Below are 18,546 nucleotides of genomic sequence, written 5' to 3' on the forward strand. Positions count from 1 at the left end.
TCGAGTAGTGTAATCTTTGTATTCTTTGTAACTGTGTATTGTGTATGCCGAGCTCCTGTGGTCTAATGGTTACAGGTTTCTCTTTATGAGTGGAAGGTCGTGGTTTCAAATCCACATGGCTTGGCAAATCCTTTCACCTGTACTCTTCCCAGGTGCTTTGAAAGGGACGAGTTTTCAGAAACCAGATTACCAGATAAATTGGGGGGCTGGGTATAAGTAAAACTTAAATGTGCACTTCGGTTCTAGCGATACATTTGGACAGAACAGAGTTTAAAACAGAGGTGCCCAAAGTATGGCCCGCGGGCCAAATGTTGCCCGCGAGGTCATTTTTTGTGGCCCGTGGACCCATTTTGAGTGATTATGAAAAATGGCCCTTTGTCCATCTGTAAAGTAATTTAATTTTTTTATGAAGGTTTATTTTTAACTTTTTTATGTTAATCATTTTATTTTTTTGTTGATATAAAACCATCGATTTATCCATAGTTTAGCCCCATTATACGAAACAAAAATATTGTTTAAAAATCTTTCTAATTGATACACTATCACACGTAGTCCAAATAGTAAATTTCGTCAAAATTTTCATGAAACATTTTCGGAAATGTTTTATGAAACATTAAAATTGACTGACTTATGTAGAAAACTGTTACAAAAGCAAAAAATATGTCTATATTTCATATCAATTAAACAGTCATAATGACCCTTTTAATGAACTGAGCCTCAAACTTATTTTACATTACTTCCACCTCAGGTTTCGAACTCATGAAAGTAAACAGTTGAATCGGACTGATTAGGGGAACAGCATCTAATTTCAGCGTGCCTCTAATGTTGGCAGGTCAGAACTTTGACATTCAATTAAAGCTAATTAAAAGCGTTTTCAACTGAAATCGAGTGATAAATAGCTCAATAAGAAGTGAGCAAGCAAGTTTCTATCAAAAGTTTTGCAAAATTAGTTGTTTAAATAATGAAAATCAGCAAATTGGATGGAGTTAGGAGCGAGTGCTTAACCTGCCAAACATACGAGAATTTCCCCTATCATCTAATTCTGGCATACAACATTTGATAAAATTCCTTGTGAAATTCAGAAGAATAAGTCTGTTGCAAATATTTTACAAAGTTTTTATCCCTTCTTCATATATATATTTTTTCATTTTAGTGTATTTTCGATGCACAGTACCGCAAGCAGTTTTACGTTTTTTCTGTTAAATCTTGCATTTTGTTGAAAATAGATTATTACAAATCTGTTTGGGTGAACGGGTTTTCCAACAATGTTTTCATTGAAATGTTTCAGATTTTCAATTCTGGCTTGTATTTACATTTTATTTATACTTTTTTAATTTTTTCCCATTTCTCGACCATGCCCAGAATTGAAGGACAAAAACAATTTTTAATATTTGCATCGGCCTAGTTTTTTTTTTCAATTATTTTGCAACGACTTTTCATTCATTAAACTTAATTCATATATAAAATCACGCCGCTACATTTTTTAGATTTCAAGTCACCACTTTCAAAATGAAAAAAAAAAAAAACAATTATAACACAATGCATATTCATCACCATTTTTCTAAATACCTTAAACAATAAAATCAACAGAAATAATTAAAACAATAATTTTCTTTACTGAAAATGTTCAAAAAATATTATGAATTTTGCAGATTCCCGAGAAAGACACGCGGCAAACCAGCCTCGAAACGACGCGCCGCACTTTCGGCAAGTGCGTGCTGTCAAATCCCATACTGCGCGTTTTGTTTTTGTTGATCTTCTTCTTTGAATCGCCCGGGAAGTGCAGAAAATCGCTGGCCACGCGGCGTGTACCTTTTAAAGAAACGGACAATAGATTTTGGCCTTTTCTACCACCTCCTATCATTACATTTTTCATTTTTTTACAGTCACTTTTTCAATTATTTGCTTGTTTTTCACATTTTCTGCTTTGAAATGGCACCGTTATAATTTAAAATATTTAAAAATTCGTAGTGGCATTGTCCGGAACACTAGAAAAATTACTGCATACTTCTTTTTACTTAAAATATTAAAACTGTTATCAAAAAACACAGCCAAAGTTGACCACTAAAAAATTACATTTTTAAAAACATTGGCAAAGTCACATAAAACAAGTAAAACTTCCAACCGATACATTTTCTAAAATTTTAAGGGTTCTTCTTTCCAATGCTTTTCAAGACCAAAAGTTGGATGAAAAATGGATTTTTGGCGATTTTTTAAATCGAAGCCCGTCTAAAGTCTAGGTTTGTAGAGGGTTAAGGGTTTCTCCTCAGGGTATGGGAAAAATGCTTTTATTCCATGATTGCGAGATTCCTACTCGAAACTAGGTGTCCGAAGGCTTGATTGTTGAGGCAATTGACTTTGATAGCCCGGGGTTTTAATATCTAATTTAATATTTAATATCTAAAAATTTTCGAGAATTTTGAGTATAAAAGCATTAAGGGATAGCTTATTATCGAACATATATGCAAAAATGTGACTGTTACATTGGATGTATCAAAATTAGTGGCAAAATCAAATTTCTATCAATGTCACCCCGGGCTATCAAAGTCACCCCAGTACCTCTTTTTACACCTTAGCTTCCATCCACCCCGGGATTCGAACTGACGACCTTTGGATTGTGAGTCCATCTGTCTACCAGCGACTCCACCAGGACAGGACCCAGGGAGACGACTCCTACACCTGGACTGAGCTAACGACCTAACCTTTTTAGGTTAGTCCGAGGCCAACATTTACTTCCCGTCCGACGGAAGGCGTGATCAGACAAATCTCGTCTCAAAACTTGCCACCGGGACCTTCTGGGATCGAACCCAGGCCGACTGGGTGAGAGGCAATCACGCTTACCCCTACACCACGGTCCCGGCGTCAAACATAAAAGGCGTTTTCCTCGGAACGTCAAAAAGCGGCGTACGACAAGATAGCACGACAGCGTAGACTTTCAGAATGACAAAGGACATGGTGACCAAATTTCGATATCTTCAAACTTCCGAGAAGGAGGAACTTTAAAACTTAATGACCGTAAACCCTCTTCATAACTGCTGATAATAACAAAAATAAATGTTTTAATTTGAACAATTGCTTTAAAATATAAATTAATATTCAGAGAGATCAAATCAAATACAAACTTTTCTTCACAAAGCATCGTTATCCACTTGACAGCTTTCTTATTGAAATCATGATTAATTAATATCCATTTTTACTCTCTTCTTAATTTCAGTACTTTCGTACGCTCAACACGCGCGTATCGGTTGTGTATATAGAGACGTGGCAGGGCCAGAACCAGGCCAAGATCGACGGTGGCCAGGATATTAGTAAAGCAATATCTAATTTTAATGATTATACAGCTAGGAATTTATTTAAAATAGATAAGGACACGACGCAGCTCCTAACGTGAGTATTTCCTTGAAGAGTTATTTCTGGTCAACATTTTGAGGTTATGTTGCTCTTTCTCTCGTTCACAGGGGCGAAACGTACGCGGGCGGTGAAGCCGGCATGTCCGTGCCGGAAACCGTCTGCACGCCCAAGGCCGTAGGCATTAGTGTAGATATCAATACGTACGAGCCGCATCTGCTCGCGGGGACGATGGCGCACATGATCGGCCACAACATCGGCATGGGTCACGACGATAACCGTAAGTATAGTCGGTCCAAAATTTAATTTATTTAATTTTTACCTTAAATTTTTACCAAACACTCCCCTGAGATATACCACAGCCAAGTGTTTTCCCCTTAAAGTATACACTCTAAAGACTCACAATAACTCACCGTTCATTGCATTTTCATAGCTTCCTCCCTTCTTTTGGAGTCGTATCTTTTTAAATAGCATCCATTTCCGACCTTGCCATTGAGTTCCCCGTCCGACGAACCACCGGAAGCCATTCTAACCTCAAACCCTGCCCCCTTGTCCCCCAAACGGACACTGAAGGGACTGCACAAAAAAGCAATAAAAGATCCACAAAGGGCCATTGTACAATCCGTGACACTCTCCTGCTCCTCCTCTTCCTGCGAAACAGTCACGCCACGTTAGATCAATGACCAACAATTGCAGCAAAGCACACATGTGACCTCCCCCTCCCACGGTTTCCCAAAAAGTTCCCAAGTCAAACCAAACCAAAAGCCATTTTCAACCCGGTTTGCACGAGGCCCCGACATGTGGATGATGGAATGGTTCTGGGCTGTCAGACCGATGATGGGTTCCCATCAGTTGTCCCTCGGGCTGTGGGATGCTTTGTAGCCGCCGGACGCCGGAGGGCTTGACTGGAGTTTCTGGGCCTCCGGGAAGGGTTGCAGTTGATATGGGGTTCAGGGGTGTAGCGTGGGCAATAAAGGGAGTCTTTGGGGGATCGTTTTAAATTGAGGCTATTTTAAAGATCTTTTGTTTTAGTTTAGTGTATTTTTAGTTTATTTTATGATATGCTACAGTCATCCCACATATTCGGAACACCCACAAATTCGGAACACTTTGATAATAATTTGTCAATAGCATGCCAAAAGTAGCTTTTCTGACGACCTTACTATTTTTAGAACCTTCATTTGGACATTATCTTGCTATTTCACTAGTAAAAGTAGTACTTTTTGAACAAAAAACTTCATTCCAAGACTATTTTGTGCAGAGCAGCAAAACACTGCCTCCAAAAGGCCTGTTTCATAATTGTGGGATGTTATTGTGCCTCCCACAGTTGTGGAACACCTGAATTTAACTGATATTTTCACAAAAAAGTTGTCAAACCATGTATAAAACATTACTAAGCTTGAGTTTCATTGGTTTCAGTGTGTGAAGTCATTATTTGGTAATAAATATGTACTCCTGGAGAGATCCAAAGTTTGTTTACATTCGTAAGAAAAAAGTGTTCCGAATTTGTGGATTTCAAGGGTCAAAGTAATTCTTCAAAAACTTCATATGAAAGTTAAAATTTGCAGATGTTTGATACAGCATTCGAAAGATCGCAAGAAATTTTTTAAAATGAAGGTAAAAGCGAATCATTAAGTTCAATTATCGATTTGCTATGATTTTTTGAACATTGGCCGATCTGGAAACCGTTCCGAATATGTGGGATGACTGTACTTTGCTAAAAATAGGAGACATAATGATTTTACAAAATATTAATTGATTAGCAATTTACAGCAGTGTGTGGCCGGAAATCCACTTGGGAAATCACCCACCACGGAGCACCGACGCTGTTGCACATCTTACCTGTGAGTCTGTCTGAATACGAATGCCCTTCGGCATCCGATCGTCGTCGTCGGGAGACCATTGGTCGACATAGAGATAGCGTTGTAGTCTGGCCAATGCTATGTCGACTCAACATATAGTCTGGCGGACGAAGATACGCATCAACCCACACATCTCCCTTCCTTTCTCAAGAAAAAAAAACACAAAAAAAAAGTTCTAGTCATAATTTATTTTCCTTCACTCAACAGCCTGGTGCTTTCCGTCTTGGCCATCAAAACTCTTCCTCAACCGCACGGATATAATCCGAGAGGTGTGAGGGGATCTTCACTGTTCTTCTCGGCCGCTGTTGATCAATCTCCTTTACTTCCTGATCATGACACCCCAGCTCGTCGGAACGTTGGGCCTCTTGGATGATCGGTCGGGGTTCTCGCCACTGCTGAACCTTTTTGGTTTGTGTAACATGGCGTCTGAGCTGGCGGCCATCCGGATCACAGACAACCAGACTGCCGTTACGCTCCTCCATTACCGTGTAGCGTTTAGGATCAAACCGAGTTTCTCCTTCGCCTTTGACTGGCGCTCGATCAAGACCGCATCCCCTGGTTTGACTGTACTCCGTTTAGCTCCACGGCGTGTGTCTTCCCGTGTCTTGGATTTTATCTTCGCCTCGTGATCCTGGCGTCGAACACCAAATCATCATGTTCCGTCCTACCGCGGAGAAGTAACGGCAGACCGCGCTTGATTTTGCGACCACTGAAGACCTCTTCGGGTGGTACTTTGGTGACTGTGTGGTCCGCGGCGTTGTATGCTTGTACCGTTGCTTGAAGCTCCTTCCGGTAATCGCTACCCGTAGAAAGTGCAGTCGACATGGCTTTGTTCACGTTCTTCATGAAGCATTCTACAAGGCCATTCTGTTGTGGGAAAAACGGCGTAGAGAATACGGTCTGGATACCTCGTTCAGAGCAGTAGTTCGCATAATCCTCTCCATTAAATGGTGGGCCATTGTCGGATTTCATGGCCCGTGGGAAACCTTCTCTACCGAAGATCGCGTCTAGTACTGTCCGTGTGTGTTCGAATCCAGTCGACTTAACAGGGTAAGCCATCGCATAGCGGGATCTAAGATCAATGATGACCAAGATCAATATCCCACCAAGCCTTGCGTATGGCCCGTTGAAGTCAACAGCCACGGTATCCCAAACGGCCTTTGGAGCGAATGAGCGCTGCATGGGCGTTGGCTTCTCAGGTCGTCCGTTAACCGCGCAAGTCGAGCACGACTTGACCCACTTCTCCGCATCTCCAGCCATCCCAGGCCACCACACGCGTTTGCGCAGGATGCTCTTGAATTTTGCTTCAAGGGGATGTCCTGCGTGCGCCACTTCCAGGGCTGATTCACGAAGGTTCGCTGGAAGCACCGCACAACCATTTTTGCTCAACATTCCATCACTGTAGTGAAGATCGCTCGCGATGGCTTTAAATCTTAACAACTCGTTCGACCACTTCCCTGAGGCCAGCGAGTCAATCACCTGAAAAAGAATCACAGTTTTGAATGATACCTTACTAAATTGAATTTGGCCTCCGTGGAAAAGTACCTTTTGCAGGGTGTCATCTTTTGCAGTACACTCCTTGATCTCGTCCTCAGTCAGGAATTCCACTCTGTTCAGCTCGAGTTGGCACACCTCCCAAGAGTTCGCCCTCTCATCAAATTCGTCGTCCTCTCCCTGGTACAGCCTTGACGAGGGGTCCGCAATATTGTCACGTCCCTTAACGAATTGAACTTGGTATCGGTACGGACTGAGCCGTAGCGCCCAGCCATCGGCCCTTGTCAGCGCTCTCTTCGATTCCTCACGTGGCCGGTCGAGTATGAAAGACATTCCTTGTGCATCTGTCCGTAGAACGAAATGTCTTCCCAGCAAGAAATAAGAGAAATGCTCCACCGCCCATATTGCTCCCAACGCCTCTCGCTGATTCTGTGCGTACTTTCTTTCAGTTGGAGAAAGGGCCTTAGACGCAAAACTGATAATCCGGGGTGTCGAATTATCGTTTTCTTGGACTAGTACAGCACCAAGAGCGTATGGTGAAGCGTCCGTGTACAGGATGGTTTTGTCGCAGTCAGAGAAGTATCCCAGCGAAAGCGTCGATTGAATTATGTTCTCCTTCACCGCCTCGAATGCGGTCTGCTGTTCTTCGCCCCAATGCCACTTGTTGTCGTTGACCACCGCCCACAGGGGGCCGGACATCCCGGCGAAGTTCTTTATATACGGGCTTACGAAAGAGGCGAGCCCCAGGAAACTCCGCAGTTCAGATGCTGTCGATGGCTGTCTGAATTTCTGGATGCTGCTGATCTTGGATTGCTCGATGTTGAACCCTTTCGCGCTCAACTCATGACCCAGAAACGTGACTTGCGTCTGGTCAAACTTGCACTTGGCAGTGTTGAGCGTTAGATTGTTCGCTCGTAGTATCTTCAAGACCTCTGCGGTAGTTTTCCGCAACTCGTCAATCGTTTTAGCGAAAATCAAAAGATCATCAATGTAAATGATGATATTCTTGACGTCCTTGAAGATTCGTACCATCTCGCGTTGGAAAATTTCTGGCGCAGCATTCACACCGAACATTAGTCTGCAGAAACGAAACATGCCACTCTCCGATAGGAACGTCGTCAGATCACGTGAGTCCTCGCACAGTTCAAGATGATAGTAGGCGCTTTGTAGGTCAAGTTTTGTGAAGTATTCAGCACCATGCAGCTTTACTCTCATCTCGTCCATCAGCGGTAAGCGGAAATACTCCCGGAGGACCGCTTTGTTTGGTGCTCGCATGTTGACGACCAGGCGGAAATCGTCTTGTCCTTTCGGGACCGCCGACATACCGCTTATCCACTGTGGGGCTGAAGTCACCTTTTCTATTATTCCTTGTCGCTCCATCTCTGCAAGTCTCTGTCGTGCTTTGTCGCGATACGCAGCTGGGATGTTGTAGTAGGCGTTGCGCACAGGCGGTACAGATCTGTCAACACTAAAGCTTATCTTCACTCCTGGCATTTTTGGGAACTGATCCGGATTCTCGCAGCTGTTTATTGCACATCCCACCTTCAGCAGATTCAGGTCGCTGGCCGTTTCTCTACCAAGCAGTGAACGCCTCCCTTCTTCAACCACCAGGAACTCGGCCTCGATCGCAGCTTTGTTGGGTCCGCAAACTTCGATTGTTGCCTTGAAACTTCGGTCTACTCTCATGGGCTTGTTGGACGCATAAGCTTGCAAGTTCCTGTCGTTTGTGCATTTTGCCGGGTCAGTTCAATCTCCCTCGTTCAAACTGCTTCTCCAGAACCGACCAGTCTGCACCGCCCACGACATTAGCGTCAGAACCGGAATCGATGAGGAATTTTATTGGGTGGGACGAGCCAATGCGGCAGTCAACAAGTACGTCCTGGAGTGAAAGCGCGTTGACTTGCTGAAGAGGAGAATTCAATCAAGAAAAAAAAACAAATCGTTTGTCTTGCACTGAAGTGACATTGTATTCAAATCAATCTTAATTTAAACGAAGTTTACCTGATCCTTCTTCTTTGCAGCTCGCTCTCCCGTGGTGCGCCCTGCGTCCTCAACCGAGTACGCCTCACGTTGGTGGCAGGCAATCGCAAAATGCCCAACCGTGCCGCAAGCGAAACATGTCCTTCCGGCCGCTGGGCAGTCTTCTCCCTCATTGTGAATCTGTTTCCAGCATCTGCTACATCTGCTACGGCGTCTGATTGGCGCCCTTGACTGATTGTTCATGGATCTTCCCTGGTTGAAACGGGCTCCACCTTGGTTGAACTGCGACCGTCCCTGGTTAAACGTTGAGTCTTCCTGCTTGAAACGCTTCATCGGCCTACGTTGGTCTTCGTACTTCCGCTTGGATGGACCTCGATGTTCTTGAGGCTTGTCGATCACGAAAACGTTCGGGTCGGGTGTTGCCGGTGGACGTTCATCACGGAAGGCTTCGGCGCGAGTCGCTGAAGTCACGATGTTGTTCGTGTCCAGGCCATATGTGCGTGCTGCCTTTTTCAGCTCTTGGTTCCGGAGTCCTCTCATTAGCTGAGCTCGCACGAAACGGTCCTCGCTTTCTCGGCCACCTGGGTAATCGCACAATCGTACCTTTTCCGCCAGCCGCGCGTGAAAATAGATGGCTGCCTCCCCCTCCTGTTGCACCATGTTGGTGAACTCCTCATGTTCAGCTGCTGGGTCCGTAAGTGATTTGAGGTATCTCCCAACGTTGTCCACGAACTCTTCGTAACATCTGTCACTGTCCAGGTCCGGGAGCAGCTGTGCTGCGCGGGTGATGCTCTTCAACTGGGATCCCATAGACACGAGAAGTAGCTCGGCACGTCGTCTTGAGCTTTTTACACTAGAGAGCGTTGCAGCCATCTCAAAATCCTCAATAAACAGGGTCCAGGCCTCCCACATCTTTGTAGCGGGAACGTCTTTAGGAAACGCTCTGATATTATCCCAACGAAGTGCGGCCTCCGACGGCGTTGCAGGAAGGGTACCAGCGGTGCTGCCCCGGAAGCCGTCACCCGATGATCCATCGTTCCGAGGTTCTTCTCGCTGAGAAATCGAGCCATGAGTTTTCCCAACTGGGGTGACCGGGGCACCGTACACGGCGACTGTAAGATTCCCCTCTGCCGGAACCGGTGGGTCATCCTGGTTGACCGCATCCGCCGCCGGACTACCGCCAAGCGTGCTACTGCGAGTTTGACTCAGCTCCTTGATAATATCTTCCAGCTGACGCACCCTGGCATTCAACTCTGCTTGAACCTGTTGGGCTGTCTCCCACGGAGTGTCGTAGTGAGCATATGGATCGACCTCCCGGGGTTCACCTGAACCGTGGTCGGGACGACGACTGCGATCGAAGGGGCCTGGTTCGGCGCCCGCACGAACTTTCCAACGTCGTGGTCATCCTCGCGGTCAGGTGATACTGACGGTGCGCGAACGTACCTTCCAGGTGCGTACATCTCTACGAATCTGTTGATAATAGAAAAACAAACCGTCGTCATTTCAGCCGTGTCGTTGAAGTTGCCAAGACCGAACCAACAGTCTTCCTATTTTACTGCCAAATTGTGTTAAACGTAACAAAAGCAGTAGGCTCAAAACACTGGTACTTTACCACGCGTCAACCTCAAACACTTTTTAGGCGACTGTGTCAACAAGACTCAAACATCTCTATTAGAGAAATCTCAAGCTCTCACCAATACTACCAAAGCTCCGCTTTGACTGTTGAAGAGCAAGCGGCCGTTTGGTGGTTCGAGCAACGGCACACACATTTGAGTGGTTGTCAAAGCTTCGCTTTGTTCGTGGTTCTCAAACTTCACAAAATACTGTTCGATGCGCGATCTTAGCCCTCTTGTACACACATACGTTCAAGCGGTTCTCAAACTTCGCTTCTTTTGACCCGATTTTTTTTTTTAAACTTCACGAAGAGCCGTTCAGTGGTCCTCGCGACCTCACCTCTACGGCGGGCACACATTCAAGCGGTTCACGAACCTCGCTTTTTTTTTTTTTTTTCGTGGTTCTCAAACCTCACGAGTTGATGTTTGGTGGTCCGCGTGACCTCACCATCCCAGCACACACACATCCAAGCGGTTCTCAAACTTCGCTTTTCCCTCGTGGTTCACGAACCTCACGAGAAGCTCTCACCTTCTCAGCACCCACACATCCAAGCGTTGAGCGTTTTTTTTTTGCCAGAAAGGTAAAAAAATCCATTACACTTTCGCTGTTCAATAGAGCTTCTGGAACATTTGAATTCATCCACACCACGCGCTTGTTTGTCCACAATGCCGCCATTTTGAAAAAAAATCTCTTGGCAAAATTTGGTTTATTCCACTTACCCCGCGCGTGGGTGATTTCCCGCGTGATAGTTTTTAAAAGGAAAACGCCGAAGAATAATCTTTGCGGTTTAAATTACTATTTAAACCACCTGTCACGGTCGCCAAAATGTGTGGCCGGAAATCCACTTGGGAAATCACCCACCACGGAGCACCGACGCTGTTGCACATCTTACCTGTGAGTCTGTCTGAATACGAATGCCCTTCGGCATCCGATCGTCGTCGTCGGGAGACCATTGGTCGACATAGAGATAGCGTTGTAGTCTGGCCAATGCTATGTCGACTCAACATATAGTCTGGCGGACGAAGATACGCATCAACCCACACAAGCAGTTAAGTTTTCTTCAAAAGAACAAAACAGGATTTGCTATTTTCCTTAATTTATGGGTAATTCTCAGCCAACACATACAGCAGATGCTTCTAATTGCGTGAAACTTTATCCTAATGAGTAACTTTTGCCCCTAATCACGAATCCAAGCTTCATTTTCGATATCTCGTGGCGGAGCGCTGGTACGACCCCTTCCATTTTTGAGCATTCTAAAAAAGACGTGTTTTTCAATAATTTGCAGCCTGATATGGTGATGAGATGGAAATTTGGTGTCAAGGCGACTTTTATGTAAAATTGGACTCCCAATTTGATGGCCTACTCAAATTCAAAAAAAATATTCAAATTCCAAGAAAAATAGATTGAAATTCTGTATTTTTTTGTTACTCGTAAAAAAATTGGCACATGTCATTCTAAGGGAAATATAATGCCTTTTTCGAAACTGAAATAACACAGAAAGGTATTTTTTCATATAGAACAGTTTTTTTTTCATTCAAAAATTATTTGTTTTTTTTTTGCAGCCTTGGAAGGTTTTTTTTTTCGAGTGAATACATGTTTCACAAAGTTGTAGACAATTAGACCGTTGCAAATATTTTTTGAAGTCTATGTCCCACAAATCTAGCCAAGGGGAGGGGCGAAAAAATAAAAAAATATAAAAATTTAAATCAAAAGCAATGGTATAAACATTTGAATAATAGGAGTGTTTGAAAATGCATTTCACACCTGCCAAGTTGTTTTGCAATCATTAATTTTCAAAACATCTAAGTATTTACGATAAAAAATTTCACCGAAAAAATATTTTATTTTTTTTTCGGTGCTTTTGAACGGAATTTTGCAAAAAAAAAAAAAAAATTTTTCATCGATCTCAGAAATGCTGAATATGATTTCATTAAAATTTTGAAGATTTTTGAAAAAAAAGTGTTGCCCAAGTAACATTTTTAAACCAACTAGCCACCACCTAGTTTTATTAAAGTTTTATAGTAGTATCTTGATTGCTTAAATGTTATATTTGAGCATTCACCGCAACCATTAAGCCAGAGCTAATTAATAGGTTCTAATAGGGTTTTATGCCTAAGACATAAAACCTTGTGACAATAAAAGCTAAATGGCTTTCAATCAATAAGGTTTTATAAAAGTTTTAAGAGGGTCTTGAAAACCCAATGCAATGTCATGCGAAACGTTTTTATCGCATGCTTCTTCAAAACCAAGGGTGTTTTAGCTGTCAAGTGCCATTAGGCATGCAAAAAACTTACTCAATACCACAAGCTTCTGAAAAAGCTTTAAACGCGGCCAATAAGCAGTGCATAAATATGGCGCTAAACGCGTGTTCTGATTGAAAAAAAAACGAAAACGAAACTATTGGCACTACGCCCCCCGGGGCATGGCCTTCCTCTAACGTGGGATTTCTGCTCCAGCGCCTCTGACGAGACAGGAGAAACCGGGACCGACGTTTTACTTCACCATCCGATAGAAGCTCAGTGGATAAGGCGGGAATCGAACCCGCGTCTCATAGCATCATCGGGATCGGCAGCCGAAGCCGCTACCCCTGCGCCACGAGACCCACCCTGATTGAATGAATCTTGAATCTTGGTAAAAAAAAGAGAACTGAGAAATTTGATTTAAATTTGAAGAAAACACTCATTTATGCTGAATTTCTGATATAATTGATATTGCGATAGATGTTTTAAAATAATTTGAACTTTTTTTTTTCAAAGAATTGCAGTAAAATATTTTGAATCATTAAAAACTATGATTACAAAATAATGATTTTCAATGAAGCGAGTTGATTTTTTGGCTCTATCTCCCCAACATTTTTCAATAAAATTTCAATCGCAACTGAAGTTGAGCCACCAATTGCGAGGAATAAGCTTTCAAATTGTTTTGATTACCTCCAAAATCTATTATTTATCATGGTCATTTTTGCAAACCATCTCCATTTTATCATTTGGCAAGACAAAGACTTATTTTTTGCCAAAATAAAACCAATTTGGCATAAGGGTCATTCCATCTGAAGCGGAACAGCATATGAAAATTACCCTCTCCGATCCTGCTCAAATTTGGCAGGGCTGTTGATACTATCAAAACATGCAAGAATCCCGAATTTCATCCAAATCGGACCACCCCCTCCATTTTTGTACCTCCCCAAAAAATCGACTTTTTGGCGATTTTTGACCAAACCTCCTAGTTTCAAACGACGATAACTCAGGAACCACAAATCTTAGAGGGTCGGTCTTAGATTCAATTTTGAAGGAAATTGGACGTAGAATCCATTTCCGTGATCAAAATTGTGATTAATTTATTTTGTCTACTTGTATTGCGCAATTGAAAACTTTAAATGGCCGTATCTCAAAACACCCCAACTTATTTTTTTTTATTTGACCTCACCATCGTGTTCCCCGGCCAATTTTACATAAGAATCACTTATCGACAGAAATGAATATGTTTCGTTCCAGAGATATCGAATTTTAAAGTTTTGTGTTTTCGAGATTACCTACATCAGCTTCATTCGCCGCATCTACTAGAAGCACACAGGCGGGCTGATCAATAACTGCTACCTGGTGTTCTGGGAGATGATAAATTTAATTTATATTTTTATAATTTTACGCAAATATTTATTCATATAGCTAATACCTAGAAATTCATTTTAGAGCATCATTACCGGTGCGTTGCGGAAATTGTTGCTATTCTATTAACCCGTAACGCTTCTATTTTAGTTTAGTCACCCGGTTCCACACCGGTCGTTGTCAAATTGGGTTAGCAATTTACTACCCGGCAACATTACCGGTGGTTGCTGAACTACTTGTTCGGCAGTTTAATGAAAAAGTTTCGAGATCGTTGTTTGAAGAAAATATAATAAATTTAATTCGCTATCATTGTTTCAAAGATGAACACGACTATTGACATTTTGAGGTCCATGAGTGACCTGACCACTCTCCAGGTTGTCCCGGTAACCCCAGGGATGTTCCGGAGGAGGGACAATTCCGGAAATGTGGTCTACCGGGCATGATGGGTATCAAACTTCAGGATTTTCAAAGATAAACACAACTATTGTCATTTTGAGGTCAATAACCTGACCACTCTCCAGGTTGTCCCGGTAACCCCCAGGGATGTTCCGGAAGGGGGAAAAATTCCGGAAATGTGGTCCACCGGGCATGATGGGTATCAAACTTCATGATTTTCAAAGATAAACACGACTACGAAATGTTGAGGTCTCTGAGTGACCAGACCACTCTCCAGGTTGTCCCGGTAACCCCCATAGATGTTCCGGAGGAGGGACAATTCCGTGATTGTGGTCTACCGGGCATGATGGGTATCAAACTTCAGGATTTTCAAAGATAAACACGACTATCGACATTTTGAGGTCCATGACCTGACCACTCTCCAGGTTGTCCCGGTAACCCCCAGGGATGTTCCGGAGGAGGGACAATTCCGGAAATGTGGTCCACCGGACAAGATTGGTACAAAACTTCAATGTTTTGAAAGAGAAACAAGAATATCAACATTCGGAGGTCTTTAATTGACCTGACCACTCTCCAGATTGAAAACTGAACTTGATCACGATACACGAAACAAAGCTGTACTTAGGTCAATTTTGGTAATACGTTTAGTAGGCAAGTGATAGGGGTACCTTTTGGTAAATAGGCCGGATCTGAAAAATCTATGGTTACCGAATGAATGTCATTAGGTGTGTACCTTTGCCCCTCTCTACTCTACCAAGTGTGTACACTCCCTCAAACAGATCATTTGCGCCAACATTTGGCATCAACATAACTACTTTAACTGGGAGCAGTTTCAGAAGTGGATTAAACTTTGGCATCGGTTCCGGCTTACTTTTTAGCAACACCGCCAACAAATCCGGTGGCCTTCGAAGAACCAGCCTGTTTCGAAACACTTCCACATTAGGACCAGGAACGTATACTTGGTGGCCTCGGTACAGGAAATGTTGGAAGAAATCACTGACACCGTCTTCGAAGCCGCTTATGGTACATTCAATTGAAGGCTAGTTCCGCACTGAGTGCCGCATTCAGAGCTGTCAAGGCTACATGCTGAGCAAGGTTATGTTCAACGCGATGAAAAAAGAATTCCGGGGTGCGTGCATTGGAGTTGATTTCAATAAATCTATTCTTCGCCTGACGTATATCCGTCAGTAGAACCTGTAACTTTCCAATTGTTTACACAAAGATTGAGATTTTGTGGATTCCAGGATTTACCGCTCGATAATCGCCGTCAGGTCAAATCACTGCCAGTCTAGGAGGGGAAGTGAAATTAGGGACTACTTATTTTAAACTCTGCCACTTAACGTATAGGTCCTTAATTCCGTGGTACTTCGCAAATAGGTGCTTGACCGGGAGCGAGCCACAGGTTTCGACGAACCCATGCTCTCCGCAAATGCTGGCCAACCGGACCCGGATCGATCGTAACATCATCCTCCCAGTTGATTTCAGCTAGGATGGACAAGTAGCCAGTAGGTCAAAAAAAGTGGTCAAAGTGGTCAAAAAAAATTCCTTACAAAATTTCAGGGCATTTGATATGTAACATGATGAGGTTCGAACCAATCCGCTAAATGACCGCACCCGGGTTTACGGAATCCGACAGAACCGGTTCCGAAGTAAACAAGTGGCCACGAGCATCTTCCGTGCCAGCTGTCTGTCAACGAACTCTTTAAGCAGGTTCACGTGGGTCTCCTGAAGGATGTACTGCGAACAAGTCTGGAGTTTTTTTTTTGAAAAGGACCAATAAACCAAATTTTCAATTTTTGCTTTTTGGGTGTTTTTTAATACCCCTGACTCAAGGCGGTTCTGAAAACACCCAAAAAGCAAAAACTGGAAATTTGGTTTATTGGACCTTTTCAAAAAAAAACTCCAGAAGTGATGCTGTTATTCACTGTCACGTGCACCTCGGGTGATCTCAGGTGCGTTTTAACTACTGCAGTTGAGATCAACAGCGTCTTGATAGCTCGGAAAAAAACATCGCCGGGAGCATAACCGGTTCCCCACCCCGCCATTCTCCCATTCGTCAAAAGCTTGTATTTCCAACTTGAACTATGCAGGGTCAGTTCCTTCGGTGGGGATTTCTTCTGATTGAGACGACCATCCGGAAATGATTTCATTTTTCAGCACGATGCACAGGCTTGGTACAGAGAAACGATTCTTCTTTGACGATTTTTCGGATGCGTAAACAAAATTTTGTTCCGTTTAAATAACCTAAATTTCTGGTCCAGATAGCTTCCGTTCCTTTTTCGGGAGGTTCGCCTTTCCACCCGACTCCCGTAACACTCGTTTTTTACCGGTTCTCCGGCTGACTCCCAAACATGGACGAAAAAGTAAACAAACTTACGTTTCGTGTCCAAGATGGCATTCGAATCCGTCGCGAATCTGCTTCAGTCGGAGCAAACTCTAACTTTACGGCCTGTACCTCGCTGTTTGCGATGCCTCCAGATGTTCTCGTCGGCCTACGTGCCCTAGTCCGGCGTTCTGTCCAGGCGGTCCTTCATTCTGCGCGGTGACTACGTGACTGGGTGATTTGCAAATCACGGAGGTGTCCTGCAGGATGGGTAACACGCTGTTGAATCCATTGCGACCGGTTCCGGAACAACTGCAGGAGTGGCACGAGCAATGTCGGGTTTATCTCAGGCTCGTACAAAACTGCCCCGGAGAAAAACCCGTCGTCCCAAATTACACTAGAAAAAAACTGTTGTTAAATCCACAACTATTTCGCGACGGGGAATTTTCAACCCGGAACCACCGACGAAAAACGAAAAAACATAAACAAACACAGAAGCTACGTCGGCTTGGTACGAACTTTGACAGTTCAAAGTTTTAGCTGCGTTGCTAGCGCGTTGCTAGATTTGGTAACTCGCTCCCAACCGGGGCGTTACGTTTTAGTTTAGCAACGCATTTGGCAACGACCGGTGTGGGAGCAAAGTTACTAACACGCGTTACAAAACCTTAAAACCTGCCTAATACTCACGCTGGTAAGGTTGCTCTTAGTAAGCAAAATTTTAGAAACTTTCTCAATTTTTTTGTTCAGATAAATAATTTCGGAACCCTCCTTCAACACACCCTTAAAACGCAGATTGTTTATTTGACGACACACATACACGTCCTCTAGGGACCAAATCGCCCAAATCCAGCTCTCCCAGGGTCTCCCGTTCCTTTCCACTGGTATGTGGCCACCGTACGACCGACCATCCAGAACCAAACCGCCCGACAGCTCCCACGCTCTTTTCCTATGTCTGTGTGTCAAATGGGTTTAAAAACGAATCACTGCAAAAACCTGCGCCCCCTCTGTATGAGTGTGCAATCGTGACACACTCGTCGATCGCCGACACCGTGGACACTGCTATTGACACTGGCCCAGCATCCGATCAAGGCCGGCATTCATGGGGTTTTCCCCACTACTGTCCCATCCTGTGCCGGTGAATAAAACGGAAAATCCTCACGTCGCTTTCAACGATTGACCTCGCCGAAAGTCCTCTCGCTTTCCACAGGTTCATCGAATTCGTTATTGAAATGAAAATTGTTTCCCATTTATTTCTGTCAATTTTCCAACCCGTTCCCCAACTCCACCAACCCGCGTTCGTCTTCCGCGAGGGTTGCAAGCGAACTCGGGCTCTTATTATGTGTGAAAGTTTTTTTTTTTTTACCTTATTTTATTTTAGGTCCCCAAATCTGACTGACTGACGTTGAAGGTTGAAATCCCCTTTTCTCTCTATCGTTCCAGGTGACGAGTGCATTTGTCGTGACTGGCACGGCTGTATAATGTCCCAGTCAATTGTCGGCCTGGAGAACGTCCAGCCGTATAAATTCTCCGAATGCAGTCGATTGGATTATATTGATGCACTGCGGATCGGGCACGGTCTCTGTTTATTGAATAAACCAAACGAGGTAAGGTTCGGACATTCATGCCAAACAGCTGGGTTTTTTTTTGTTGCTTCTCAGGGTGGATAATAGGGTGGTTCATGAAACTGATAAAAACTACTGAGTAGTAAATGTAATGTTTGACTTAAATAATTGTGAAGCTTCATCGGATAAAAGAAGAAAAAACTATCAGAACCACCCCAATTTCACACAGATTGCAAAGTTGGGTCAAACCGTGTGTAAATGGATCAGTGAAATGAAAGCTCTTCACGTTGGACCAGGTTGAAATTTCGGCAATGTTTGCACAAAAAATATCAACCGAAAAGCGAGATAGAGCCGACCGAGAG

At 43.6% G+C, this 18,546-nt stretch overlaps 1 protein-coding gene across 1 annotated transcript in view; it reads left to right on the forward strand.

The window, feature by feature from the left end:
* Positions 1 to 18,293, forward strand: part of LOC6047403 (disintegrin and metalloproteinase domain-containing protein 12) — a 287,603-nt gene extending 269,310 nt beyond the window's left edge. The window contains exons 8-10 of the mRNA XM_038265453.1: positions 3,215 to 3,387; positions 3,459 to 3,628; positions 18,063 to 18,293. Of these exons, the coding sequence (XP_038121381.1) occupies positions 3,215 to 3,387; positions 3,459 to 3,628; positions 18,063 to 18,289 (570 nt within the window). The 3' untranslated portion in view covers positions 18,290 to 18,293. The remainder of the gene's footprint in view (positions 1 to 3,214; positions 3,388 to 3,458; positions 3,629 to 18,062) is intronic.
* Positions 18,294 to 18,546: the final 253 nt, after the last annotated feature.

The sequence above is a fragment of the Culex quinquefasciatus genome, chromosome 1 (genome assembly GCF_015732765.1).
Source record: "Culex quinquefasciatus strain JHB chromosome 1, VPISU_Cqui_1.0_pri_paternal, whole genome shotgun sequence".
NCBI lineage: Eukaryota > Metazoa > Arthropoda > Insecta > Diptera > Culicidae > Culex > Culex quinquefasciatus.